The 27,697-nt window shown below is 51.5% G+C and overlaps 1 protein-coding gene across 1 annotated transcript in view; it reads right to left on the bottom strand.

The window, feature by feature from the left end:
• ACOT11 (acyl-CoA thioesterase 11) overlaps window positions 1–26,172 on the bottom strand; it is a 46,395-nt gene extending 20,223 nt beyond the window's left edge. Inside the window, exons 1-3 of the mRNA XM_019742864.2 lie at window positions 26,007–26,172; window positions 2,965–3,172; window positions 1,909–1,978 (exon numbers count right to left, since the gene is read on the bottom strand). Of these exons, the coding sequence (XP_019598423.2) occupies window positions 1,909–1,978; window positions 2,965–3,172; window positions 26,007–26,135 (407 nt within the window). The 5' untranslated portion in view covers window positions 26,136–26,172. The remainder of the gene's footprint in view (window positions 1–1,908; window positions 1,979–2,964; window positions 3,173–26,006) is intronic.
• Between the last annotated feature and the right edge of the window lie 1,525 nt (window positions 26,173–27,697).

The following is a 27,697-nucleotide window of genomic DNA, read 5'->3' as shown; positions in this document are numbered from 1 at the left end:
ACGCAAAACAAAATAGAAACGACTTCATGAGACGGTGTGGCTATGTGATGTTTGTGAGAATTACTGCTAATTTTGTTTCGGTGTGATAATGGCCCTGAGGTTAAGTTTAAAAAGAGTTCTTATCCCTTAGTGATATTTTGAAATATTTTTAAATTGCAAAAGTATAAACAAACAAAAAACCTTCCCCACCTTTCCTGGTCGCCAACCATGCTCCAGGCCCCTTCCCAGCTTATCTTCCTACCCAGGATCCTCTCCAGCTTTCCCTTCCACCCACACCCTCCTCTGCCCAGACTCACCTGCACTCTTCTGGGCTCTGCAGCAGGTCCATCCATCATGCATGCATCCCTCTGCCAGCCCTCTCTATCCCTAGCTCCTCTGAGTGCCAAAAACTGTGTTGGCAGCAGAGACCCAGAGCTGGCCCAGAACAGCTCTGTGGTTCTTTAAAGTGTCACTACATACAGTGCTGACAGTACTGGAGCCAGTTCAAACACCTCCTCCAGGAATCCCCCCTTGACTATCTTCTGTGGAACTACACCCACCCCCAGACATATAGGAAACGTAGTCCACTGGTTAAGAACAAGGGCTGTGGGGCCAGACTGCCTGCCTAGTAGTATATCCTGGGTCCTCCACTGGTTATACGACCTTAAGCAAGTTACTTCACTGCCCTGTGCCTCAGTTTCCTCACCTGTAAAATGAGGATACTAATTATCAGGACCTAATAGTGTTGTTCTGAGGATTAAAAAGGCATTCAAATAATGCATCAATATTGGTTCAGTAATTGTGACAAAGGTATCATATGAATATAAGATGTTAATAGAGGATTTGGATGTGGGGTATATGGGAACTCTCTGTCCTATCTACAGCTTTTTTGTAAATCAAAAACTGAGTCATTATAAAAGATATTAGGAAAAGTATTACAATGCACCCATATATCAGAGATCATTATTAGCCTGGCACTTACTCCTATTAATTGGAATTATGTTTCTACATCTGCCTCCCTGCAGAATGGGAGCTGCTGGTGCACAGAGACTCTGCGGGCCACGGACCCAGCATGGGCCCTGGTCTGGAAAATGTGCAAGGAATGACGAAGGACTTAATAAATGAATACAGGACTGGCCACACTTCTTCCTTGATGGCAACGCTCTGGGCACCCAGGAAGTCCTGAGGAAGCCCTTGCACTTGATGCCCTAGGCACGAATGGCAAGTCTAGGAGCAGGCCCAGAGGCAAGAGTGATGTATGCAGCCCCTACGGTGCTGGGCTGAGGGCTTAGCGTGCTCCTTGGGTCCCAGCAAAGCTCTGTGACGACAAAGCTCAACACAGTGTAATGAAGAGCTTTCTACTAGTACAGACATTTAAAAAAAAAAGAAAAAAGAAAAAAGCCCTAGGAGGTAGTGAGCTCCTCATCCCTGAAGGTATGTGAGCAGAGATTAAATGACCCAAGCTTCTGGCTCAGGCTTTGCTAAGGCACCTTATCTAGGGACTTCCCTACAGTCTAGTGACCCACAGAGAATGTCCTAGCTCAAAAAGGCATTCACGGATTGAATGTAATCCCTTCCATGTTGCAGATGAGAAAACTGAGGCCCAGAGACAGAGACTGACTTTCCCAAAGTCACTCAGCACCCCATGATGCTGTCTCCACAGCATCTAACTCCAACCCTGAAGCAACTTCCTTGGCGCCACCCTAACCAAGAGAACCCATCCCACAGCACCCAACAGCAGGCCAGCTCCCAGCCCCCCGCTGTCCCAGAGACCCTGCAGAAGGATCATTGCTCCCCAGGAGGCTTCTCTTGCTCCATCTGCAAAGGCCCTTGGTCAGTCATGTCAGATTCCAGGCAGGAGACAGGAAAGGGGGCCTGAGCTCATGGTGGGGAGCCCAGAAGGACAGAGAGGCAGGAGGGGCCACTTACCTAATAGTGTGCTCAAAATAGATATCGTCCATGGAGGCTGTGACGCAGGGACAGCCAGCATGCCTCTCCGCTGGCATCAGAGGAAGAAAGCCATGCGTTAGCAGTCTCCCATGTCACGCAGGTCTCTGAGCAAATGTCAGAGACCCTGAGATAAGGCCATGCCTTCTCACCCGCACCCCCACCCTTCTTCACTTTTCTTCTCCACGGTTACTACCGTTACACTATACCTCCGAGTTTTGTCTGCCTAGTGTCTCTCCCTTCCATTCAACTGCAAGTTACTTGAGGGCAAGGATTTTTGCCTGCTTGTTCAGTGCCATGTGCCAGTCCCCAAACAGTGGCTGGCACACAGTAGACACTCAATAAGTAGCTGTTGAATGGATGAATGATCACACCTTGCTGTTCTACTTCTTGACCTAGAGCGGCTGCACCTCTGCCCACCTTCACCCACCTTTGTTTGCTTGCCTGAGTCATTCTTACCCTCAGGACTCTGCTCCCATGCCTTAGTCCCTCTAGAATCCCTTCTCTGCCCCCAGGGCTGGGTCAGTGTCTCTGGTTTGTTCTCCCACGTCCCCAATTTCACCTCCCTTCCCCAGTCCCCATAAAACAGTGCTGGGGGACAGCTGGGTCACCTGTCTGCCCCTGCCCCAAGACTATGAGCTCCCTGTGAGTTGGAGAATACTGGGATACCAAAAGGAATGAAAAAAGTTCAATTCAGCTCCACTGAATTCAGCTCAGTGTAGAGAGCTCTTTACGGCAGGCAGCATGATCTTGGCTCACAGCGCCCTCCCGCCAGTCCTGGAGCAGCCACATTCAAGGCCACACTGTGTCAGAGCAGGGACCTAGGGGCACTCAGAGCTGGGGGGTTTGAGGGAGAGGGGGAGCCAGAGCTGAGCGTCAAGAAGGCATTTCAGGCAGGTGGTCCAGCATGAGCAAAGGCAGGGGTGAGGGACACATGTGGCACTCCTGGGGACAGTAACTAGCTCAGAAAAATCAAGGCCTCTCCTCTGAGCATGTGGGCCAGTGGGTGGAACATGGCTATGCCAAGCACAGGCTCACCAGACAGGCAGGCCGTGGTGTCAATCCACTTGAGCAGCTGCCCCACGCTCAGCTCGGCACGCTGGTTGGTGTGGCAGGGCAGCACCACCTGGCTCATCTGTACCTCTGTGGGGTTCCGGTACCCGTCACTGTCTGCCATGGCACTGCTGTCCTCTGCACGTGACGCAGACTTCCGGGACTGGCGGTTGGAGAACACAGAGGCAAAGCCCTGGGGAACGGGGCGGGGGGGGGGGACAGAGAGGTCAGCTCACGGCAGGGTCCCCTCGTCTGCTCATCTGTGAGACCTGAGGGCCGAAGGGAGAGGACCCCAACTCCAGGAGTGGTCACCACCCTCCAGCCCATAGCTCGGATCCCAGGGGGCCATCTGGGTGTCACTTATACCCAGCTTCCTTTAAGCCAAGGACTCCAGTGTTAACATGACCTTGGACCCAAAGGAGGGGGACGGTAGAGAAGAATCGTGCAGAGAATTCAATCCTCCTTGCTTCAGTTTGTGAACCAGCTTTTTAAAGTTTTGCCTCAGCTTGACCTTCATTCTTGAAAGATTCCCCTCTCTACACAGGGAGGCCTAGTGAGCCCTCAAGCCGTCAAGCCTGGGGATTTGTTCTCAACAGTGTTTCAAGAAGCAGCTCCTATTTCATCTCCCAAGGGTCCCTTCCTCTTCATATGACACCTCTGTTGGGTGCTCATTTGTCTTTAGCACTTAGCTCTACTGACTGGGAGGGCTCTGGGCAGTCACTGAGCAGCTGTGTGAACCCGGCCAGGGTTGCAGCAGCTGCCAGCTGGAGAACGAGCTGAGAAAATCCTCAAACTCATGAATCAGAGGTAGAGTTTCTGCCCAGGGCCCAGCTTCTCTCAGTCCCCAGGCAGAAGAAGTGGCGAGTGCCCAGCAGTCCCTTAGATGGGGTGGGATGGGGAAGGGGGCGTCAACCTGCCATCCCCTCTCTCTGGCCCACTCTCCTAATTAGACTGTGAACAGAACTGCATATTTCTGCATGTATGAGAAAAACTACAGGAGGGGCAAGCACATGAGTTCCAATTCTCATGGCCATTGCCAATTGTGGTGACGACAACGGTTGCCACCAACATTTGTATAGAACTAATTAAGTAGCAAATACTCTTCTAAGCACTTTACATATACTAATTCAATTTTATCCACACAACAAACCCCCAAGGTAGGTTCATTATTATCCTCATCTTACAGATGAGGAAACTGAGGTCCAAATAAGTGGCAAAGCCCAGCTGTGACCCCAGAGGTCTGGCTGCAGTCTGTAGTCCTACCCACCACACTGCACTACCTGCAGGGCCTCCTGTGGACGAGAAGAGAAGAAGGCCAGGGCCTTGGGCCTGAATTCATAAGCAAAGAGTGACACAACACGATGCTGACCCTGCCACCGCTGCAGATGGGGCAGTGACAGCTCAGGGCATTGACAGGTCTTGTACTGGGGGTCTGTACTGCTTGGATAATTCCCCCTAAGAGGCTTCCATAGCTAATTCAATAAATTCGAAACACACCAAGTTGATTTGTTCAAGGTCACTGACCCCTAAGTGGCAGAACTGGGATTTAAACGAGGCCTGTCTGACCCAGAACAGCTTGTGGGTCCCCAGAAAGGCAACTCATTCCCATGAGCCCCTGGGTACCAGGTACAGTGCTGGGCACTGAGGGGAGAAAAAGGAGGATAGTTCTCAGCTTGGGTGGAGGCCTATGAGCTGCCAGGCTGCCAGGCTTGCAGGCTCTAGCAGGCATCTCACAGGCTGCGGTGGTCCAAGCAGCAGGACTGTAACCATGGTAACCACTGCCAAGGAATTTTTAGCCTGGTATGCACTGGGGGCCTGCATGGAGATGGATGTAGGGGGGCTGCCTTTTGTTTTGTTTTTGTTTTTATTTGGGTGGCTGCCTTTCTGAGTGTGGGATACAGTAGAGGGATGAGGTAGGCAGACTGCATTCATCCACACTCTTCCCAAACCCCTCCCTCAGCCAGGGGTTCTGTACAGAACATTCCCGGAAGCAGCCCTGGAGAAAGCTTGGGAAATGAGGGAGGCAAGATGCAGAGGGTAAGCGGGCAGAAGAAAGAGAGCAGACCGTGTGGGGGTTCTGGGCAGTTCTGAGCACGCACACACAATGTCCCTGCTTCACAGGCATAATTTCACATCCACTGCCTCACTGGATCCTTACAGGAAGGCAGAGGGTAAGGACTGTTGACCCCATTTTACAGATGAGAAAACTGAGGATGGAAAAAGCCCTAGACCAGCCATCAGGACACCTGAATTCCTAGCCTGTCTATAATAGTTCTCACCTGGTCAATCCCCACTCCCACCAGCCTCCTATTTCCTGTTTACGAAAAGGAGTCCCTATCTTTCCAATGGACTCTACCTGCCTGGAGGCAGGATCCTTGACTCATTCACCGGAGCACCACCTCTGTACTGGCCCTGGGCCAAACACGGAGAATGCAAAGATAAAGCGGGCCAATCCCTTTGAGAAGTTCCTCCTCTAGTGCTCCTGCCTAGAAGCACCTGCCACACAGTAGGACCTCATCAAAGGTTTGTGGGATGAACAGAGACAGATGTGAGTTCAAATTCTAGCCCTGTCCTTCAGGTGCTGTGTAATCCTCAGCAAGTCCCCTTTCCTCCTGCGCCTCCTCTATCACTCACAAGGTAGGCAGGGACATGCCAGCCCTGGTTCCAAGATTCTGGGGTCTAACCCTGCAGGGCTCTGGCACTCCCAGCTGAGATTTCCAGTGAGGAAGCTAAGGAGCCTTGTCACCCTGTCAGATAGGAAATACTGAGCTCCTTCAAGCAGGGCTGAGCTCCCACCCTCCCCACCCCCTGCAAGCTGAGGGACAAGCCTCACTGTGGTTGTCCCCCGACTCTCCTCAAAGAGAGGAGTACATAGCCCCTAGGCTGGAGCACCAGCGGAGGGGACAGAGCAGCAATGGTGGCCCAGGACACAGCCTCTCAGACTCCAACTCCTTCTTTGGCTCCAAGGCAGTCTGCTCATGTCAAGCCAGGCTAGGCCTCCTTCTCATCCCAACGTGGGCAGGCAGCCAGCCTGGGAGGCAGGGGCGTGTGCAGGCCAGGCAGGGTTTGGCCAATGGGGCCCCAGAGCCAGGCTGCTCCTCCCAGGGCCTGTCACGGGGAGAGCGAAGACCCTGGATGAAGTCAGGTTCTGGGGTGGTAGCCAGACAGGCTGAGCCAAGGCAGCTGACAAAGAGGGCAGAGCCTACCGTGAAGGTGGAGAGGGCATGTGAGGATCAGAGACGTGCCCTCTCAGATGGCAGCCATGCCAGGCTCTGGCCCCCAGCCACAGCAGCACTGGCCAGATTTGATAATCCCAGACTAGGCCTCAACTGGCAACACCATGGGCTCTGTGTCCCTCCTTCTGGGCCAGCCACGCCACAGACCTGCTGGTCAGAGCAGGAGAGGCCACTTCTCCCAATTCCTTCACATGGAGGCACATGGAGGAAAAGGCTTTTTCAGGGTCACACAGCTCAGGAACCCGGATGAGCCCTCCTGGCCCAGGGCTCCTTCGAGGCAATTTGCCCACGGTACCACATTAACCAACTCCACCTGGATTTCCTCCCTCCCCAGGAGCCAAGTCCCAGGGATCCAACCTCCTAAAGCTCTCAGTCTACCCCACCACCCTGACACACTCAGGCCCTCGCACTGCTACTCGCTGGATTATTTCCATAGTCTGTCCACAGCCCTCCAGTCTCTCCACCTCCTTCCGGCCTCCGTGCAACACCAGAGGGATCTCTCCAAAATGCAAATCCACCTACTCAACAACCATAACACTATGTCCTGCCTGGCAGGGAGACCAGGTCCAGTCCTTACAACTCCTCCCACCATGGGACTCTGTTCTGTCCCTTACAATGACACAGACGTGTCTGAAGAGCAAGCCTGACAGGCACCTCCCCTGCTCAAGACTCCTCGATGGCTCCCTACTGCTCTCCAGATCAAGGCCCTACTCTGTAGCTCCTGCCACGACCCCCAGCAGCTGCTCTCCCAGGTTGACCACATGCAGTTCCTCACTCAGAGCACTACTCTCATCCCCCTTCATTCGTCTGCCATGTGGGTGCTGCTCCTGCCTAGGACCCTGTTATCTGCCCTATCTGCCACTGAGTCCCTCCTCCTCCTTCTTCGAGTTTCTCCATCCCTGTGTCTTCCCCAGGGAGAGTCAGGACCTCCTGGCCCCTGCAGCCTTGTTTGTCTCCATCACAGCACTGACCAAGTGATGCAGTAACTATTTTTTGTAGCCGCTTCTCCCATGTGACAGGCATTCCCACAGGACAAGGACAAATTCAGGCTTGGCACAGAGCAGGTGCCAAATAAACGCCTATGGAAGAGACTGATGACAGGAGCCACCTTGGAGCTGAGACCTGAAGATGAGGAAGGGCTGAGGTGCAGAGAGGACATGAAGGCAGCAGAAAGGGGAAGTGGAAATGGTGATGGCGCCAGTGATAGGAACGGCTGTGGCAGAGGGAGCATGAGGTAAAGTACTAGGTACCTGTGAGGATGGAGACAGAGGGAAAGGGGCCGAGAAACCATGGAAGACTGCTGGAGAGGGGCGTGGCCTACAGTGGTCAGTTAGAAAAGGAGCCAAGCCTGCAGAGATACCACCAGGAACAGCAAGCCTAGAGCAGAGGGACCCACCAGCCCTGGCAGGAAGGAGCAGATTTGGGTGACCTCTCAACTAACCCACTAAACCCATGGCAGGCACTGGAAGTTGGCCTGGCCCGGGGTTCAAATCCAATTCCACAGCTAACTTGTGTGACCTTAGAGCAAGCTACTCACACTCAACTTCTGTGGGCCTCAGTTTCCTCATCTGTAAAAATGAGATTATAGTACCTGCCTCCAGGGGTCAACCTGAGGATGAAATTAAATGAGATTCAATGTTTAAAGCTCCTAGCACATACCTGCCATATGGTTTACGTTTGTTGAGCACTTACTGTTAGCATCATAAAGTTGAGATTAGACTTCCTACAGAACTATAGTGGGGAAAGACCCAAACATAATTCACACTGGACTTTATATAGACTTTTCTCACCCATGAGTTCACCAGAGCTTTACGGGGAAGGGGCAAGACTGTTAGCCTGTTTCAAAGGTTCTGTGAGAATTCAAAAAGCCATCGAGAGCGGAGCAGGGACTCAAGCCCAGGGTGGGAGACCATAAAGCCTGTTCTTCCCACTCCCCCTGCTGCCTCTCCCAGGGGGTGGGGACTAGGAGGCAGGCCCAAGGGGCAGGGAAAAGCAGCCTTTGGCCGAAGCTGGGGGCCCACAGCCAGGCCCCATGAAAGGCCTGGTTGTCTGAGCCAGACCACGCAGATTTGTTGGGGAGCTGCCTAAACGAATGCCCTGTCCCCACAAAGGTGGCTCCAGCCTCTTAGAGAGACCAGCATGGCCTCCCTCTGGTTTCCCCACCAGCAAAGCAGGCATATTTGTCAACATCCTAAACTCCCCTTCAGGTCTATTCACGACCTTCCTCCCACAAAAGGCTCTAAGGCAGCCTGCACACACACACAGGACACACATGCGCCAGGAGCCGAAATGCAAACAGAGCTAAGAAACCAAATAAGGGAGGAGTGATTGAGTTAGGAATCCAATGGCACAGAGGTGCTGCCACAAAGAACTGCACTGGGTCTTGAGAGTCCCAGCAGATGAGGGATAAAAGGGTAGCAGTGGGTCCCAAACTCAGCTAAAAAGAGGGAGCACTCGCCCATGCGGCCAGCCTGAGGGCTGAGGAAAGGACACCAGTGGACTGTTCCATAAGCTTCTGACTGTCATATAAAATCAGATCATATCTTCATTCTATAGTCCCAGTGCCCTATACAAACATCCTCATTTTACTTCTAGCTACAGGGTGTGTTGGCACTTTACATTTTTCAAGATATTGGGGTAGAAAAGGTAAAGAACGAAACCAGTATTTCTTTTCTATATGTCATTCATTTGGTTAACATTTATTGAACACCTAGTATGTCTCAAGTTCTATGCTAGGAGCTTTCAGATACATTATCTCAGTAATTCTCATATCTACCCTGTATTATTCTACCCATTTTACTGATGAAGCAAACCAAGGCTGGGAGCAGGTATATTGCTTCTGAGTACCTGGGAAGTGATAGAGTTTAAGACACTCCCAGATCCACAAGCCAAAGTCCACGTTTACGTCTCTATAGTACCTCCATAGGCCTTGGAGATGGGAAAAACGGAAGAAATTCTTTCTGAGATTCAGAGAAGGGAAGCAAACTACCCCAAGTCACACAGACAGCCAGTGGCCGAGGAGAAAACAGAGGCCAGGGCCCTGAGTCTCCGTCCAGAGCCCACAGCCTGGTGCAGGCTGATCAGGCAGTGGGCTTCCCTCCTCTGACAGCCAGCTCTTTGGCCTTCTTAGTATGGAGACAGTGGGTGCGAGGGCCTTCGGCCTTCTAGTCCTGGAAGGCACACCAAATCTGGTGAGGAAGGCAGCTTGGAAACTCTGAGCTGAGGACAAGCCTTCTCCAGTCCAGCCCCACCTCTCCTTTGGAAGGAGAGCTACACGGGGGCATGTTCAGTGGAGTGCCCTCCTGTAAGGCTCAGTAATAATGAAACGTTTATCAGCTCATCATCCCCAGGAGACCTTGGACAAGTTATATTACCTCTCTATACCTCAGTTTCCTCATCTGCCAAATGGGGATAATAAAAGAACCTGGGTTATAGTGAGGATTATACAAGAAAATGAACCCACTAGGATGGGTATAAGCAAAATCATGGAAAATAAGTGCTGGTGAGGATGTGGAGAAAAAGGAACCCTCATATTGACTCATTATGTTATATACCTGAAACTAATATAATGTTGTATGTCAATTATACCTCAATGTAAAAAAATAAAATTTAATTTTTTAAAAAAGGAGCCCTCATACATTGCTGGTGGGAATGTAAAATGCTTGAAAAATAGTTGAATGATTCCTCAAATAATTGAGTATAGAAATACCATATGACTCAGCAATTCCATGTTCCCAAAAGAACTGGAAACAGGTACTCAAATAGTACATGGACACACATGTTCACAGCAGTACTATTAACAATAGCCAAAAGGTAGAAACAGTGCAAATGTCCACCAACTGGTAAATGAATAAACAGATTGCCATATATATATATAAAACCTAGCCAGACCATCAGCTCTAATGCGTCTTTTGGAGCAAAAATTAATATAAGACCAGGTCTTATTTTAATTTAATGTAAGACCGGGTATAATGTAATACAATATAATGTAATACTGGGTATAATATAATATAATAATACTGGGTCTAATATAATATAAGACTGGGTCTTATGTTAATTTTTGCTCCAAAAGTCACCTTAGAGCTGATGGTCTGGCTAGGTCTTATTTTGGGGAAAACACGGTAATGGAATACTACATATAAAAAGGTATAAAATATTGATATATGCTAAAATGTGGACGAACTTCAAAAACACTATGCTAAGTAAAATAAGCCAGACACAAATGGACACATATTGCATGGTTCCACTTATATGAAATAGCCAGAAGAGATAAATCCATAGAGACAGAAAGCAGATTGGTGGTTGCCAAGGGCTAGGAAAAGGAGGTATGGGGAGACACTGCTTTATAGGTAAGGAGTTTTATTTTGGAGTGATAGAAATATTTTGGAACTAGGCAGAGGGGGTGGTTGTACAACATGGTGAATGTACTACATGCTACTGAATTTTACACTTTAAAATGGGTAACTGTATATTATATTTCACTTTGATAAATTGTTTTAATTCTTCAGAAAAACCTTTTAGATAAATATCAGGTAAGTCTGCTAAATTAAATTAAATTAAATGTAAAATGCCAACTACGTTAACAAAAAAAGATGTTGGAAGCAGACTGTTTAGCATGGTACCTGGAACGTGGTAAACATGGTAGGTAGCTTTTATTATATTAGCTCTCTGGGCCTCAGTTTCCTCATCTTGGAGCATTTAACTCTAGCCTCCAGGACTCTTTCCTACCGTTCAGGGCTTAGCACCCAGGAGGAATTCCTCAACAAGGCCTCAAGGCCCCACACAGAACCTCCAGGCTTGCTCACACCACGCGCCCCCAGCCTCTCAGGCTTCTTCAGTTCCTCGTACTCATCATGCCACCGCCCACCACAGGGCCTTTGCCTGTGCCATTCCGTCTGCCTAATCATACTTCAGTTCTATTATGTCTTCCCCCATCCTCATACTCCGGGCACTGTGTGCCTTCCCCTGTAATGAATGACAATGTTCATTTTATTGAGGGAGTATTTGGTTGACACCAGACCAGAAGATCCACCAGACTGGAGCCCTCTATCTCACATGAGGTCCAGCACAGAGCCTTCGTGGACCAAACGAATGAGTTTGTTCAGTGAGTCCCAGATTCCCACTAGTGTCAGCCCACGTAGGCAGGGAGAACGCAGGCCATGAGGTCAAGAGAGGTTCCCCAGGAGAGGCTGGGCTCCCACCCCTGCCCCTTCACCCCGTTCTAGAACAGAGAGCCTGAACATCACCTGGCCCCCTCCACACCCCCAGGGTAAAAAATAACCTTGTTTGAAATCTGACACCTACCCTCAGCCGGGTCCTCAGAACTCCCCTGCCCCAGGGAGGAGCCTGCCGGGAGCCAGAGCAGGGAGAGGGCATTTCCTGAATGCTTTTCCATTCCGAACCCATCTAACCCATGAGCACATATTTGTGGTGTTGTCATTGGCGAGGTACACAGGGGACCAGAGCCCAGAGACGTCCCAAGTCCTGTCCAAGGTCCCCCTGCTCTGCACCACAGAGCTGGGCTTCAGCACAGGCCTCCTGCCTCTACCTACACAGCAGCCCTTTCCTTCACCATGACAGTAAGGAGGACAACTGCCTGCTTGTATGGCTGGGAAAACTGAGGCATGGGGGTGTTACCGGTCCAAGGTCTTAAGTAAAAGGCCTAGAGTCAGGCAGACCTTGGATAAGTTATTGAGAAACTGTGACAAACATCCCCACTCCATCTCATCCAAGAGTAGTGTGAGAACCCAAAGAGCTCCCCAAACTAAAGGCACCCAGCTAACTGTGAAGTGCTATGTGTATGTGAGGGAGCATCCTTTCCAGGAGGCTGGAGAGGATGGATCGGTTGGGCTGGACTAGGGCTTGTCTTTCCTAAATCACCACAGACTCCAGCAGCCTTTGTTTTTCACCGTTGGGGAAATGGAAATGTGGAGAAGGGAGGCAGCGTGGGATCGTGGCTTCTGCAGCTGCATGACAACCCCAGATCTACCCTCAGAAACACAGGGGTGGCAGCCAACTCATTTCCCCTTTCATCCAGTTAGTCATGTGTTCAACAACTGAGTACCCCCACAGGCCCATTTCCTGTCTGTAAAACGACATGAATAAGTACTTTGCAGAGTTGTCCTGAGGTGCAGAGGAGGGGACATATGGAAAGTGCTTTGTAAATCGCAAAGGTTCTGCCCTCCTTTTATTCTGGCACTTCCTGAGCGTCTGAGCAGGGGCTGCCTGAGTGGATAAGCCTGAGTGGACAGGCTTGAGTGGGTCCTCATCCTCACAGAGCCAAGGTCTAGGTGGGAAGACCGCAATAGAACAAGGGGTGACTTAGGAGGTGCTGTTAGACCCGGGGCCGCAGGGGTATGTGTGCAGAGCCTGTGGCATAAGGGACTGGCACTGTGGGGCTGTGGGTTCAACTTAGTCTCAACCAACACCTCACCTTTTCTCTGTATTATTTAGGTGCTGTCCCAGCAGTATGCCCCACAAGTAAAGACCGATGAGACGTTAGAAAGTTTTTTCATCTCTCTGGCCCCAGCTTCCTCCTTTATAAAATTGAAAGGATAGGTGTGCAGATGAGATTGAGAACAATCTCTCTCCCTTGCTTAAATATTTAATATGTGCCAGGCACTGTGCTGTAAGCATTTTCTATGCCTTGCCTCATTCAGTCTTCACATGGCCCTAATCGTTGAATGTTATTATTATTCCCATTTTATAGATGGGGAAACGGAGGCTCAGAAAGTGGAAGTAACTTGCACATAGACACACACACAATGACACAGCCAGTAAAGGGCAGAGTTGGAACTTGAACCAAGTCTATTTAACTCAAAGGCTGAGGCTGCTTGGCTACTTTACTGTAAATGCCTGTCTCATCTGACAGGGAAAGTAGTTATTGCTACATCCCAGGTATTAATGCCAGGCACGGCCCTTCCTCACCATATATGCCAGGCTGGGACCTATACAGGGATGCTCTGTCCATCTTCACATCCTCTGCAGGAAACGGTGATGTTATCAATACCTCCTCCCAGCACAGTCCAGGGCAAAGGCACTTGTCCTACTGGGTACTCAAGGCCCAGAAGCCTATGAGGTGGCCACCTCCAGAGAGGAAACTGCAAGCTCTTTGTGAGCTGAACACAGGACTTTGTAAATCCTCAACTCTCTGACTAGGAGGTGAGGAAACCTCCTAGTCAGATAGATATGCCCCTCTCAGGTATAGGAATCTTACCTACCAGGCTCCCTCCAGTGGCTTCCAACATGAGCTTGCTCATTCCCAGAGACAGGAGGCTCACTCCCTTATGACATAGACCCTTCCACTGAGGAGCAGGTCTGCCTGTCAGAGTTCTTCCATTCCCTCCACACAGCTGCCAGCTGCCTCCCTGTGGCTTCCTCCCTTGGGGCTATTTGCCACATCCCATCCCCTACCTCCAGCAGACCCCACAAAGAGGCAGGAGATCTGAACACAGGCAATCCGACCATAAGTCCCACTGGCCCCAATCACTGGCCCCAATCCCTCTGATAGCGCCTGTGGCCCTTCAGAAGAGTTGCTCTGATAGCACCCAGCCTGGAACCTACATTCACGAGCAAGACCCGCATGCTGGAACTCCTGGCAGTGGGGTGGGCCCTTCAGAAACTGTGAAAAACAGGCCCAGCCTTTCTCTTCTCCGAGTCCTTCATTCCCTCCCTGCCAGACAGCTAAGGCTGCTGCTTGCCACTGCCTCTGGGTCACCATGGCAACGGGTGGCCAGGTGATGTGTCAGGCCCGGCCATCCAACAACCATGTTTAACCTTGGAGCTGGGCACACAAGCTACAAGGATCACAAGTCCCCTCCAGGAAGGCAAGGGAGAGGGAGAGAGAACGAGAAGAGGGAAAGGGGGAGAAGAAGAGACAAGTTACAGAGACAAAGCAAGAAGGGAAAGAGAGGGACTGAAAAGACAGAGAGAATAGAAAAACCATGAGGTCAAAGAATAGAGGCTGGTAGGGAACAGAGCAAGTAGAAGAGAGGAAAAGCACCTCTTTCTCTCTTCTCTTTTCTCTCTCTCTCTCTCTCACTCCCTCACTCCTCCTCCCCCCCAGAGAGAAGTAACGGAAGCAGGAAAGGGGCCCCTCTCACCCTCCCAGGCTGCATACATTCCTCAGGCCTGAGCTGCTCCTCTCAGCCCTGCAGGATTCTGGCCACAGCTGGAACTTCCTGCCCCAGGAAGCTGGCAGCACGTAGGGTGGCCCCTTGGAGGCCCAGCCACTCCTCCAGCCCTTGCAGGCCCCTTCTGCCGAGGGATGGTGTCCTCCCACAACCCCCACCCTACCCATGCTCCTCTTCAGGCAGCACCTCAGGGGTGACATCCCCTGCACTCAAGGCACCAGACCCCAGTTCTCCTGCTGCCCAGATCTGCAATCCTCCTGTCTTCGTACCCAGCTTTCCCTCGAACAACACACCAACTTTTCCCCCCAATGTGTTCAAGAAACCATTCCTCAGCGGAGCTGGATTTGACATCCATGAATACATTCCCTTCCTCGTGTGAGGGGTGGACCAGGGCTCAGAATGAGGCCTAGCAAGGAGACACCCACCCTCCAGGGGCTGCTTCTAAGGTCCAGAGTCCCCAGGTCTAAGGGTGAGACCCAGGGCTTGCCAGGTCCATCTCTGGCAGGGGCTGCTGAACTGAGCTGAGCAGGTGTGTCACCGGCTCTCCACTGGGCACTCCAGCCTCAGCCTCAAGCTCTCTGGCTGCAAGGTACCTGTCCTAGTTCCACCTCCACCATCATGTGCCCTGCACTGTCTCAGATGAATCTCAGCCCACAAAAAAGTTTTGTTGAAGAAATCATGAGCAGGGTACAGAGAGAGAACATAAAAAACAGGAAGGCCCACAGGGCTGGCAGGAAGGCCGCAGCAAGGCCCAGCAGACAAAGCTGTGTGAGAATCCGAGCCCCTCCCATCTCCCTGGAAAACCTTAGGCCGTTTACGTAAACCATCCTCAGCCTCACTTTCTGCATCTATAAAATGGGAATAATAATATCATAGACAGGATTCAATGAGGTTCTATGTGCAAGGTGCTTAGAACAGGATCAGACCCTTTGAAAGTGCTTGAAAAATGTCAGCTCTTCATGTTGTTAAAAAGCGAGGCATTGTTGAATGACACAGGAAAGCATCCGAACCAGGAGGAGGCTGTACAGGTCCTCAGGGATAAGAGACATCCACCATGACCCCAGGCAGCCTTTGCAGAGCCCTCACCAAGCTTAAGGATGAAGACCCACCTTCAGGTGGACAGGAGAGCTGCAGGGAAGCTCCCAGCAATGGTGGGGCTGAAATGGGCCTTTCCTCCCCATTCTATGCAATCACTGCCAGGTGACCGTGCAATCTGTCTAGCACCAGGGCTTCATTTCAGCCACGAATCAAGACGTTGAACAGGATCGAGTCTGTGGCACTCCACAGAGGCCTCCCACAGATGTTTAACCGCACAGAGTTTTTAACCAGACTCAGGGACTGCTGGGCCCCAGGGAGGCTTAAGATGCCTCATGAAGGAAATGGCTTCTCGGAATAGAAGGTGGCGATCACTAGAAACCAGCTCAGGTTCACTGGGGTCAAGGCATTCCAGGCACAAGGGAAGAGATCACTGGGGCAACAAAAGACATATTTTGCATGGTTTTCATTTGCACAGACCCAGAACATGGTAAGTGTGCAGTAAACATATGTGAAATTGAACCTGGGAGGTATCTCCAGTGGCCTGCCACATTTGCCTGCTCTGTTCAACATTTTGATCAAATGGCTTGAACGAAGACACAGGCAGTCCTAGATGGCCACCTGAAATACTGCAACAAACATAAAACCAAGCAGATGAAAAGAAACAAGATTCATGGTGTGGGGCTGCATTTACCTTTTTCCGTTGCAGTCACTTTGCTGTAAGTTGTATGCATGCTGGGGTGGCTCTAGCTTAATGGTTCTTTATGAAAAAAAACAACCACATGATTTCATCTGTTAACAACGCAACAGTGACAACTTCTGCTATAACCAAACGGGCACCCGGTGGCGACTGAAGGCTTCTGCTCTGGTGCGGGGTGGGGGCGTGTTTAGGGCAGGGAAGATTTCGTGGCAGGGAGGAGACAGCCTCCCTCTGGGGTATGGTAGGCAGCATGAGGCCCAGCCCTGTGAAGGGGAACAGAGGGAACAGGGAGTGGCACAGGACAGCCAGGCCCTAAGAGAGACAGGGAGGGGCTGGCCTATACACGTGGCCTGAGTGACAGGCCTCTGGCTGCAAATCTAAGGACCAGCTGGGTCAGAGGACAGGAAGGGTCCTAGGTACAAAACCAAGGTACAAAACCAAGACCAGACAGGGGTGGACAAGGTTAGAAAGAGGACAATTCTGGCTGGGGATCAACACTGATCCCTTTTAAAACTCCTGTTCATTCCTTCTAGGTGCTGGGATGACAGCATTGAACAAAGACACAAACTCTTCTCTCATGGACAGTCAACAAAAAAAGGAACAAGGTCATTTTAGAGTGAAAAATGCTCTAAGGAACAAATACAGCAGATGTGATCAAGAGAGGAGGTGATGGATGGGGAGGAGGTAGTTTGGGTTGGGTTATCAGGGAGGCTTCACGGCCAAGATCTGAATGAATGACAAGAAGGGGTGATTTGTCAAGGCTCTGGGGGCACCAGCTTCCAGGCAGGGAAACGGGTGCAAAGATCTCAAGGACAACCTTGGCTGCCAGAGGAACAGCAGGGCAGCCAGAGTAGCAGGAGCATTGTCAGGGAGGGGGTGTGGTAGAAAGTGCAGTCAAAGAAACAGACAGGGCCCTTGTCACCCAAGGCCTTGTAGGTCCCAACAGAGTTTGGATTTTACTCCAAGCATGATGGGAAGAACTGGACGCTGCAAGTGGGGAGTGAGGAGACCTGACCTGCATTTTAAGATCACTCTGCTGTTGTGTGGGGGTGGATTTTACGGTGAGAGAAGAAGCAGAGAGACTCCTCAGTGGGCCACTGCAGTCTAAGGAGAGATGATGGAGATTGGGCTGGGTTAGTAGCACTGGAGACCAGAGAGGTGATGGCCCAAGGGAGTACTTGGGACACGGGCCAGCATGATTTGCCGATGGATTCCACTTGTGAAAGGTGAGAGAAAGGGAGGCTGCAGGAAGGACCCAGGCTTTAGACAAATGGCTGGTGGATGATGGTGCTAGTTACTGAGTTGGGGGAGACCAGGGGAGAAATAAGTACGGGATGGAATCAACAATTTTTGAGATCCTATTAAACACTTAAAGAGAGCTACCCAAGAAGGTAACTGAAAGTTCCAGTTTAGAGCACACTGAAGAGGCTGCACCTGGATACATGAGAGTATATGGGCATTTAAGACCCACAGCACCCTGTGATCAAACACGGCTGCCAATTCTTTGCTACTCTATGACAGGTCAAGTCTAATCCCCTCCCCTTGAATCTGGGTCACTCATAGTGGCATTTCCACTGGCACTTCTGAGACTAGATCATGAGAAGCCTCTTAGCTTCCACCTATGCCTCTTGGAACCCTTGCTCTGATGGAGCCAGCTGCAAGATAGGAAATCTGACCACCCTGAGACCATCATTTGGAAAAGGCTCCATGTGGGTGCTGGGAAAACAGAACCAGCTAGCCATGCCAACCAGCCAGATACCGGTGACGCCATCTTGGACTCCCTAGTCCAGCCTGTCCACCAGCTGAATATCACCAAGTAATCGCCATCAATGCCACATGGAGCAGAAGAGTCACCCCGCCAAGCCCTGCCTGAATTGCTGACCCAAAAATCTCAAGATATGATAAAATTGTTCCTGGTTTAAGCCACTAAGTATGGGGGTAGTTTGTCACACAGCCATAGTAACTAGGACAGAGATCATCTAAGGAGAGAGCAAAGACAGTCTGTTTGGAGCTCAGGCGGGAGGAGGAGCCTGCAAAGGACTGAGAAGGAGCATTGGATGAGAGGGGAGGAGCACCAGGCGAAGGGGGATCTCCAGAAGGAGGGGCACCTGCTGAGAGATCCAGGCAGATGGGGAGAGAAGCTGCAAGGGAGCAGAAGAAGGGCAGAGAAAGAAAGGAGTCCAGTGAGAGCGGATTAGGGAAAGCAGGAGATAGAAAGAAGTGAAAGCAGGGACTGCAGAAAACTCTTTTAGAGACTTGTGGGAAAGGGGAGCAAAGAAACAAGAGATGAGTTGGAAGGGGACATGGGGACAGGGGGAGAGGCTGGGAGGTATTAGAGTTCATTTGTCTGCGAATGGGACAGAGCCAGTAGAAGAGAGTTCCCCGAGCCAGAGAGCTGCTAGAGCCCAGGGACTGCCCAAAAACTGCCTCACAGACGCTCAAAGATCCCTTTTTAGAAATCAATGGCTGCCGTTTATTGTGCACTTACTGTGTGCCGGACCTCGTCTTTAGGGATCCTTTAATTCTCACCACTCTAAAGCAGGAGTTCTCATTCTACGGTTGAGGAAAAGGAAACTCAGGAAACATGGAAAGATCCATCCAAGGACACATGGCCAGTAAAACGCAGATGGTAGATTGGACTTGGGTTCTCTGACTCCAGAGCTAGTGGGGGTGCTGCTGGGGGGATACCAGCCCTGGAGGGAGATCCAGTCACCAGCCCACAGGACTTCTAAGCCAGAGTTTGAGACTTTGGAGACCCTCTGTGGGTTGCCTTCAGCTCTCCTTCCTTCCAGGTGATCTGGAAAAGAGCTGGAGGGGGAGTGGGCTATGGGGATCTCAGCACCCCCACCATCATCACCCCACTACGGCCTATCCACAGGGCTGAGCAGGCCCAGAAGTCCCTCCCAGCCTCCCGACTGCCTAGCTGAGAACCAGTTTATACAGTAAGACACACTTCTCTTAGTCTGGCTGCCCAGTTCTCCTTTTATCTTCAAACACAAGGTGGGGCAGTGGAGATCAGGTAAACCCAGAGTCCCAGAGGCCCTCAGGGCAGGGGTGGAGGGGTGCAGGGAAGCAGTGCTGTGTTTGCCCCCGTCCTGCTCTCTTCAGGGGAGGGTCCCTCCCCTTGCCCAAAATAATTTAATCTTCAGGCCCCTTCCTCTCTCCAGGCACCCCTTTTCCATGTACCCCACTACTCTCAAGGTGTGTAGGCATGCCATTCAATCTTTTAAAACTCATCTTTTCTGTGTAAATGCCAGCAGAGAGCTAACTGCTTAGCACAAAGCAGGCTCACGTGACAAGGACCATTATTACCCCTGCGTCCCATGTTACAGATGAGGGAACTGAGGCTGGGAAAGGAGTCACTGCCACCCACTAGCCAAGAGCCAGCCGGAGTCTTTTGACTCCAGACTATCCATCTGTCCCTTCCACAGCTCACAGAGGCAATATCCCCAGAGAAGGAGGAGTGGGGTCTCTCTGTACCCTCCCTAAGGAATCAAAAGCAAGTAGAGACCCACCTGGTCCGGCTCAGCCCTGGCGTGTGCTGGAAACCTCAGGCTGCTTTAGAAAGGCCTATGGGCCACTCCCCTTCTGACCTCTGACCAGTTTCCAGGCCTGAAGCAGGGCCACACCTGGGTGTCCACACCCCAGGGAGGATTGTAGCCTGTTCCAGAGGTCACAAATAGGTCAATGACAAGGAATGGAGAGATCTGGGGTTTGGTACTGCCACCCACAGTGAGCATGGCATCCTGAGTGATGGGCCCCAGGGGAGGTGCTGCCGGCCGCCTGCTGACTCTCTGGGCTTCTAAACAACCAGACAAGGTAAAGCACGTACATGTGCTTCCTAGACTGTAAAGTGGGTGCACACATGAGGAAGTAAGAAACTCCATGAGGACAGGGGCCAGGTCCCACGTCTCTGTAGAGACCCAGTGCCTCACTACACTTTTTTTTTCCATCTTTATTGAGATAATGATTGACAAAAAATTGTATGTATTTAGGTTGCACAATGTCATGTTTTGATATAGCTATACATTGTGAAATGATTACCACAATCAAGAGATGCTTAATATTTAATGTCTGATTTGCTGAGGTCAAATTATTGTTATTGAAGAAGCCCCACACAGGATGTACATATTACTTGGACAAGGGGGCCAGGGAGAGACTCCTCAAGGGTCACTGCCTAATTCTCTCCCCATTCCTTGTGGATGCGCTCTTTCCTACATCTCCTACATGGGTTCCTCCACCTGGACTATGCTTCCTAACCTGGAAAAGCTTGCAGGGCTAACCCATCACCTCCTCCAGGGAGCCTGCCCTACGCCCTAGACCTCTGGGCTTCCCTCACTGTGGCCACACTGTGCTGTCATCATCAGTTTGTTCATCTGTCTCCCCATCAGCTTGGGGACACCTGAAGACAGCCCAGTCTGACTCATCCCTGTGTCCCCAAAGCACCAGACTCTGGTCCTCTCCATCACTGCCCTAATGCCACCTCCTACTCGAAAGGAAGCTGCTCCTAGAGAATGGCAGAAGCACGCAGGCCCACAGCCAGGGAACTGGCCGAGGACCTAGCCGCCAGCACCATCTGTCCCTGGAACCGCAGGACAGAGCAGGCATAAGGCAACAGTGTCAGTTCCTCGGCTCAGCCAGGTCGGCCCAGGACAAGGAGAAGAGCCACAGCACCAGTGCCCGCCCAGCTACAGCCTGGGTCAGACAAGACGGGGAATTATCTAACTAGCTCAAAGCAGCTCAATGCCAGACCCTGAGTTTTCGTATCTGTAAAGCCAGATGAATAATACCAGCAGCCTGGCAGAGCTGTTGGGAAGTTTAAACATGCCTGACACTTAGCAGGTACTCCTAACTGTTACCTTCTCATCCGACCAACTGACCCCGTCATTAATCCATTGAGGAAACTGAAGTCCAGATGAGATGAAAAGAACCAAGATTCACCATGGCAAATCATGTGCCAAGTTCTACGTTCCTCCAAAATCTTTCATTTCACCAATACTATAGCAAGATCTGCAGGAACAGACCTGGTTCACAGATGAGAAAACTGAGGCCTCAGGGGTGAAGTGAATTAGTGTCTCCAAGACAGGTCTCTGGACACTGACACTGTGAGGCAGGGCAGTGAGCTGCCATCCAGAGGTGCCAGGGAGGCCAGCTTGGCCCCCCCTGGACAAGGGATAGGTGAAGGGCGGTGGGGCAGCCTCCCTGGACCCTCGAGTATGAGAGGTACGGGAGGCAGGTAGCCTTGGATCTGCACTGTCAGTGTATGAAGTGAGCAAAGGACGCTGGGAGGAGATGGGTCTAAGTATGACAGACAGTAAAACCACGTTCCGGGTGCACAGAGGCTAGAGATGCCTTCCAGGTCAAGACAGTGGCTGGAAAAGGGTCCCAGCCTCGTAGGTAGAGATTCTGAGTCCCTTGGCAGCTGTACAAACCCAGGCAAATCATTTTATTACTCCATGTCTTATCTGTACTGGGGTGGGGGGAGAGTGATCCTATGCCCACCTCCCTATTATGAGGGCTCAGGGTAGATGGAAAGGCAGATGGGACCTTCAGGAGACTGGCCATTCAGAGGAGAGGAACCATGATGATGTGCTTTCCTGGCTTCCTGAGCTCAGTGTGCAGGGACCGTGTACCTTGGCACCAAGCCTGGAGGACCAGAGAGTCCTCAGAGAGTACACAGTCTGGTGGGCAAGACAATACAACCCATTCCAAACCCCAAACCCCGCCTACAGGGCCCACACCCCCAGCTTGTTGCACATGGCAGCCATGTCTCAGCCTCTTTCAGCTGCTCTGCCCTCACTCACTCCACTCCAAGCCACACTGGCCTCCATTCAGCAGCTCAGATGCACCAAACTCCCCCTACCTTGGAGCCTGCAAATGATTGCTGTTCCCTCTGCCTGTAATGCTTTTCCCCCAGCTCCTCCCATGGCTGCCTCCTTCCCAGCGGCTGGCTAGGTTTCTGCTCAATTGTCACCTGCTCAAAGAGCTCTCCCCTGACCTCTCTCATTATTCTCTAACAGTTCTCAGTTCTCTGAGTTTAATCTCAGCAGAGCCAGCAAGTGGCTGTGTGACCTTGGGCAAGTTACTTAACCTCTCTGTCTCAGTTTCATCTTTAATATGGGCACAATACCAGTATCTACTTCACAGAGTTGTTATAAGGAATAACTGACTGAGTTCATGCATGCTTAGCACATAGCTAGTACTTTAATCATATTCACTCCTATTATTACTATTCAAAGCACTTAGCACAGCTTTTCCTTGTGTATTTCTTTGACTACCTTTTCACTGTGTCTCCCTCATTAGCTGTCAGCTCCATACAACAGCCTGGGTTCATCACAGTATGCTCAACACCTGACACGTGATAATCCCTATGGACAAAACAACTGAAGTCAGGACAACCTCCTGAGGAAACGACATTAATTCTGGGAGCAGACAGGATGGGGAATTGGAAGGGGAAATAATGGCTGAGCCATGTTTTAAAGGATAAAGAAGAGTCCTCCAAGACGGACTGAGAACACTAAGGGAGTCTGTCCACAGCTGAGACTAGGGTTCGAATGTGGCTCCCAAATAGGCTGAAGCTGCATGTCTGAGTCTTCTTCCTCCAGGAAGCCTTCTGAGACCACTTCAGGCCCCTTTTAAGCTCCCACTGTCACTCATTCATTCAGTAGTTTTTGCACTCCTACTATGTCTATGGGTCTCCCCTCCACAGCCACACAGTGGGGTCTTCACTGTGGCCCCACTTTCACTATTAGATAGGCAGCCCCTGCCTTTCACTATCAGGACCAACTACAAGGTGATGCACAAATCCTTCACAAACATCCAGACTCCAAAGATGTCAAGGCTGGTGGGGACCTCAGAGAAACCCAGACAGGGGAAGCATCTAGCCCAATGTTACATGTGAGCAATGGGGTGAAGATAAAATTCTAATCCAGGGCGACCAAACATTGTGCCCTAAAACTCCGTACACTGGGAAGTAGATCCCTTACGAGACTGGGCGGCTGGGGTGGGGAGGAGCACCTGCAGCGGTCCTCAGTTTCAAGGTGAAGCAGTGCGTCACCACAGCGGGTGGTGAGTAGCGTGTAGGTGTGTGGGTACACGAGGAGTGCACAGACATGCTGTTCCTGGTCTTCCACCGCCCTGTCGGCAGCACTGCCCCACACAGGGTTCTCAGGGTAGCTGGACAAACAGCCCCATGCTTGTTTCCAGAGTAAATGAAGTACCTGGACCGCCTGGGAGCTATCCTGGGCTGGGCTAGAATTCATGCTGAGTAGAGATACCCAGCCAGCCTCCCGGCCTCCCACTCGTAGGCCAGCAGTTCCCTGCCAGCCCAGGGGTGTGGGACTTGGTGCCGGGTATAGACTGACCCTTGAATGGGGGAAGGAGAAGAGTCTCCACTGAGAGAGACAGGACAGGAGGACCTTTCTAGCACCACTGGACAGACACTCCATGCTCTCCCAGCCCCCTGCCCCAGCTTTGCAGCAGACACACCACCTCATTCACTCACTTTCATGTGCAGAGTGCCTGCTGGGTACCCAGTGGTGGGTAAGAGCCAGAACATTCCGACTCCAAACACCCACTGTCTGTAGAACAACAAGATACTGACAAGGGCCCCCAACCCTGTGACACAGGCCTCCCTTCTGTTCCTGGTTTAACCTTAGTCCCCAGTAAAGAGAGCTCGGTGGGGTTTTCTGGTTTGCTTGCTGTTCATTAAAAACAGCTTTGGTAACAACCCAGAAAATAGTCCCCAGCCCTCCCATTTTCCTGGGGAACTTAGGGAATTCAGGAGGGAACAAGGGGAGTCCAGGGAGACCTGCCAGGCAGGCGACAGGCCAGAGGTGGCAATCCAGGCCAGAGTGTTCTCAGCTGGAATGAGGTAAATGGTGTCACCTTGTGGACCCAACTTCCACACCCCACACCCACCTCCACTCCCACACTCAGTGGGGAGTGGGGGGAAGTAAGGGGAAGCAGAATGCCAGCTGGGCTCCAAATCAGGACATGCGAATTGGAATCTCTCGGCTTTCATCTTGCTGAGCCTCTGGTTCCCTAAGAGCTCAGGAACTCTAGAGCCAGACTGCCTGAGTTCAAATCCCAGCTCTGCTACTTCATACCAGTGTGATCCTGGGCAAGTCACTCAACCTCTCTGAGCCCCAGTTTCCTCACTTAGGACATGGGGATGATAACTCTACCTACCTCACAGAGAAATGAATGGGTTAATATATGCATGGTCTGGTGCCTAGTGTTATCAATGCTACGTAAGGATTTGCTCTATAAAATGATACTGTTATCTCTGTGACAGTGATATGTCCCTCCCCCACTGCCTTCTCGCCAGTTACTGATGAGGTTCAATGGGGAAAGAGTCATAAAGGGTTAAAGATGACACGGTACAAGAGGACAAACAGCCCTACCCACCTGAAAGATGCTTTCTGTTCTATGCTCAGGGAACAGAAGCAAGACGCCCTGCTGCTCAGATCCCACCCTTGGCCTTGCTGCAAAGTTGCCTGTGACCATTCATTCATTAAGCGTTCCTGGGTACTCTGGTCATACCCAACACTGTGCTGGGCACACGAAGAACAGCCATGGGGAACTCACTGGCTGGTGGAAGAGATGGACATGTGTGTCCACCACACAATCCAGGGTGAGAAGGATCTAACACCAGAGAGAGGTTCGCTGTGCTGAGAGAAATCTGGGAAAGCTTTCCAGAGGAGGCAGCATCTGAGCTGGGAACTGAGGGCTCAGAAGCACCTTTCCAGGGAGACAAGTTAGCTGTGAGCCACAGGAGACTGGCGGTCACTCTAGCAGAAAGCGCATTATGTACAACACCACGGAGGAGAGAACAAAGGTGGTACACTGAGGCAGGGACAAGCAGTCCAGGATGGCTGGATGCATAGGGGTGGGGAAGGTGGAATGAGGAGGGAGAAGTCGGCAGGGGCAGATTACCCAAATCCTTTTGTATCAAGTAAGGAATGTGAAAGTTATACAGGAGCAGCCATCTGAGAAAGTGAAGAATAATCACATTTACTTTTTAGAAGCATCCCTTCAGTGGATGGTAGATTAGAGGGGGTGGGACGTGGGACAGGGGACCCAGGAAGGAGAAGGCACACTGGGTCTGAGGTGAGTGGCGATCATACAGATGGAGGGAGGCGACAGATAGATTTCTTTACTTGCTCCTTTGAAATAGGCTTTTCCCGAAAACATCCTCAGAGGACAACCACTCTATGCCCAGCATAACCTCTGTCAGTTTGTCCTGAACCCTTCTCTGTTCACCAGATCAAAAGCCCACAGATGTGGGTCTGTCTCAGGCTTCAGCATCTAATCTCAGCTTGAGAGTCCCTGTTAAGAGGTTCCAGGGGAAAGTTCTCTGCAAGGTCACCTTGCAGGACACATTTCCAACAGCCCTCATTTGTTCCTGTGCTTATTCTTCCCAAGAGGTTATTGTCCTCAAGAACCCCCGGCTTCACCCCGGAGTCACACTCACTCACAAGCACACCTCAAACCTTATAGTCTATTAGCTCCATGGCCTTTGAGCCCTGAACTCTGAGAGTTAAACACCACACAACCATAGAGCTCAGATGTCCTGGCAGAAACACACACAGACCTCGGGTTGGGGTGGAGGGAGAAACACACACCCCCGGAATAGAATTCCAGACAAAAAGAACTTGCAGAAGATTACTGCCCTTACTACAGCCCGCCCTCGGGTGGCTAATGGCCCCTGGGGCTTGTTTGGGGATTGCTGCTTATAATAAACCAGCCCAGGGGTCCTGCAATTTCTCCTTCCAAAAGAGAGTTAGAAAATGGCCTGTGGAAAATGAGAGAGGAGATGTAGAACTTCTGACTTAAAATAGAAACTTCAATTCTCTTTTGGGATTCCCAGCCTCCAGTCCCCTCCCCTTCGCCTCCAATCCACCCCCAGCCCACCCTGCATACCCTTCGCAGGTGATTTCCGACATTCTGGATCATTGTGGCTGAGACCCCGCTAGCTGGTCGCCTCGGAGGGAGAGACACGGACAGAGAGAGACGTGGGTCACCTGAGCAGCGGCCAGGCTCCAGCTCCATATGAAGCTGCCTCTCCGCCTGCTCCTCCTCCTGGGCTCCCGCCCCTCCTGACTCCAGGTCCCAGCCTCCACTCAGACTGCCCTCTGCCCCCTCCTCCTAGAGTCCCAGCACAGCAGGTTCCTGGGCCCGCCTGGTGGAGAGGAAGGAGAGAGGCTGCCAGCTGGGCTACAGCCAAGTCAGGGGGCCCTGTACCCACCCACTGGGCACCTAGCCGGACACTCATTTAGTTTCCAGCCACAGCCAAACTTAGTTACCCCCACTTCCAGCCCCTGACATCCTCCCCACGGGGTCTCTTGGCTCTGGGGTCGTTCCCAGGGACCAGGAAGACTGGCAGAACGGGCACCAGGCTTCCATCCGTCCACAAGAGGTCAGGCCAGAAGGTGGCACGAGGCCAGGGAGCTGCCAGTAGTGTCCCAGAGAAACACCAGACCCACCTGCTAGTACTCTTCACCCTTGGGAGCGCCACCCTCCAGGCTGCTGGCGTCCAGCAGCTGCTGGCCAAGGACAGGGCGCACCCCTCATTGCCTCAAAATAGGCGGTATGACTTTTCTAAAAGTGGCACCTGCCAAATCCTACCCCATTGGCCCCACAGGGCTCAGCCCCTGGCACTCACCCTAACCCATCTGTAGCCACTACTGACGAAGCGACGAGCAGGACTCCTGCAAGAGACTTAACAAGGAGGCCTTGACACTCACACTGGACTGCTCACTACAGCACAATAAACTAAAGTGCTTGGCAGTTAAGACATGAAGGGGAGCAGAGTTCTAGGCAGAGGAGCTGGGATGGACAAGTGGCCTGGGAGGAATAACGAGTTCCTTACAGTAACTCAGCACCTACGGTGTGCCAGGCCTCATACTAGTCCTCATTCCAACGCCACAGGGAGTCCCTAGGGGAGGGTAGGTGACATGGCCCAGGTGGCACAGCTATTGAGTGCAGAGCCATGCTGCAACAGAGGTCAGCCCAAGTCTGAGGCCGCTACCCTTTCCTCTGCACCCGTTGCCTCTCGTTTCCTCACCACATATCTAACACTGTCTCCCCCTGGGGCTGAGACACATGAGTTCTGGGCCGGGTTCTTTCACATAATTTGTTATGTGGCTTTGGGCATGCTCTCTCTTGTCTCTGGCCCTCCCCGCTTTAGGAGTCAAGGACTCCAATGTCCATCCCTAAGAGCTCATGCCTTGCCCTCAAATTGCTTATGGTCTGTCAGCAGTTCACGATCTGAAAATGAGAATTTAAAGTCACACCAGAAAGACTGCTGGATGGCCCAAGGATGGCACTGAGGGTTGGGGCAAGCTCGGAGGCTTCCTGGAGGAGGTAGTACTAGAGCTAGCCTGGAGATTGAATAAGTTTGGATAGGCTGAGAAGAGGGCTGAGGGGAAAGGCCTAACGGGAACAGAACAGGATGCCCTCGTAGGCAGTGAGGATCCTCAACGTATAGAAAGAAGCTGGGGATCTGTCGAAGAGGGCTTCTAATGCCAGGCACCAACAAGCCTCTGAGAATGAAGAACGTGGTCGACAGGATAAAAGCCCTGTGAGGTAAAAAGGACAGGTGTCATGAGACC

This window comes from Rhinolophus sinicus, linkage group LG06, assembly GCF_036562045.2.
Source record: "Rhinolophus sinicus isolate RSC01 linkage group LG06, ASM3656204v1, whole genome shotgun sequence".
Classification (NCBI taxonomy): Eukaryota; Metazoa; Chordata; class Mammalia; order Chiroptera; family Rhinolophidae; genus Rhinolophus; species Rhinolophus sinicus.
The sequence above is the reverse complement of the archived record's forward strand: the minus strand, read 5'-3'. Positions and strand labels throughout refer to the sequence as shown.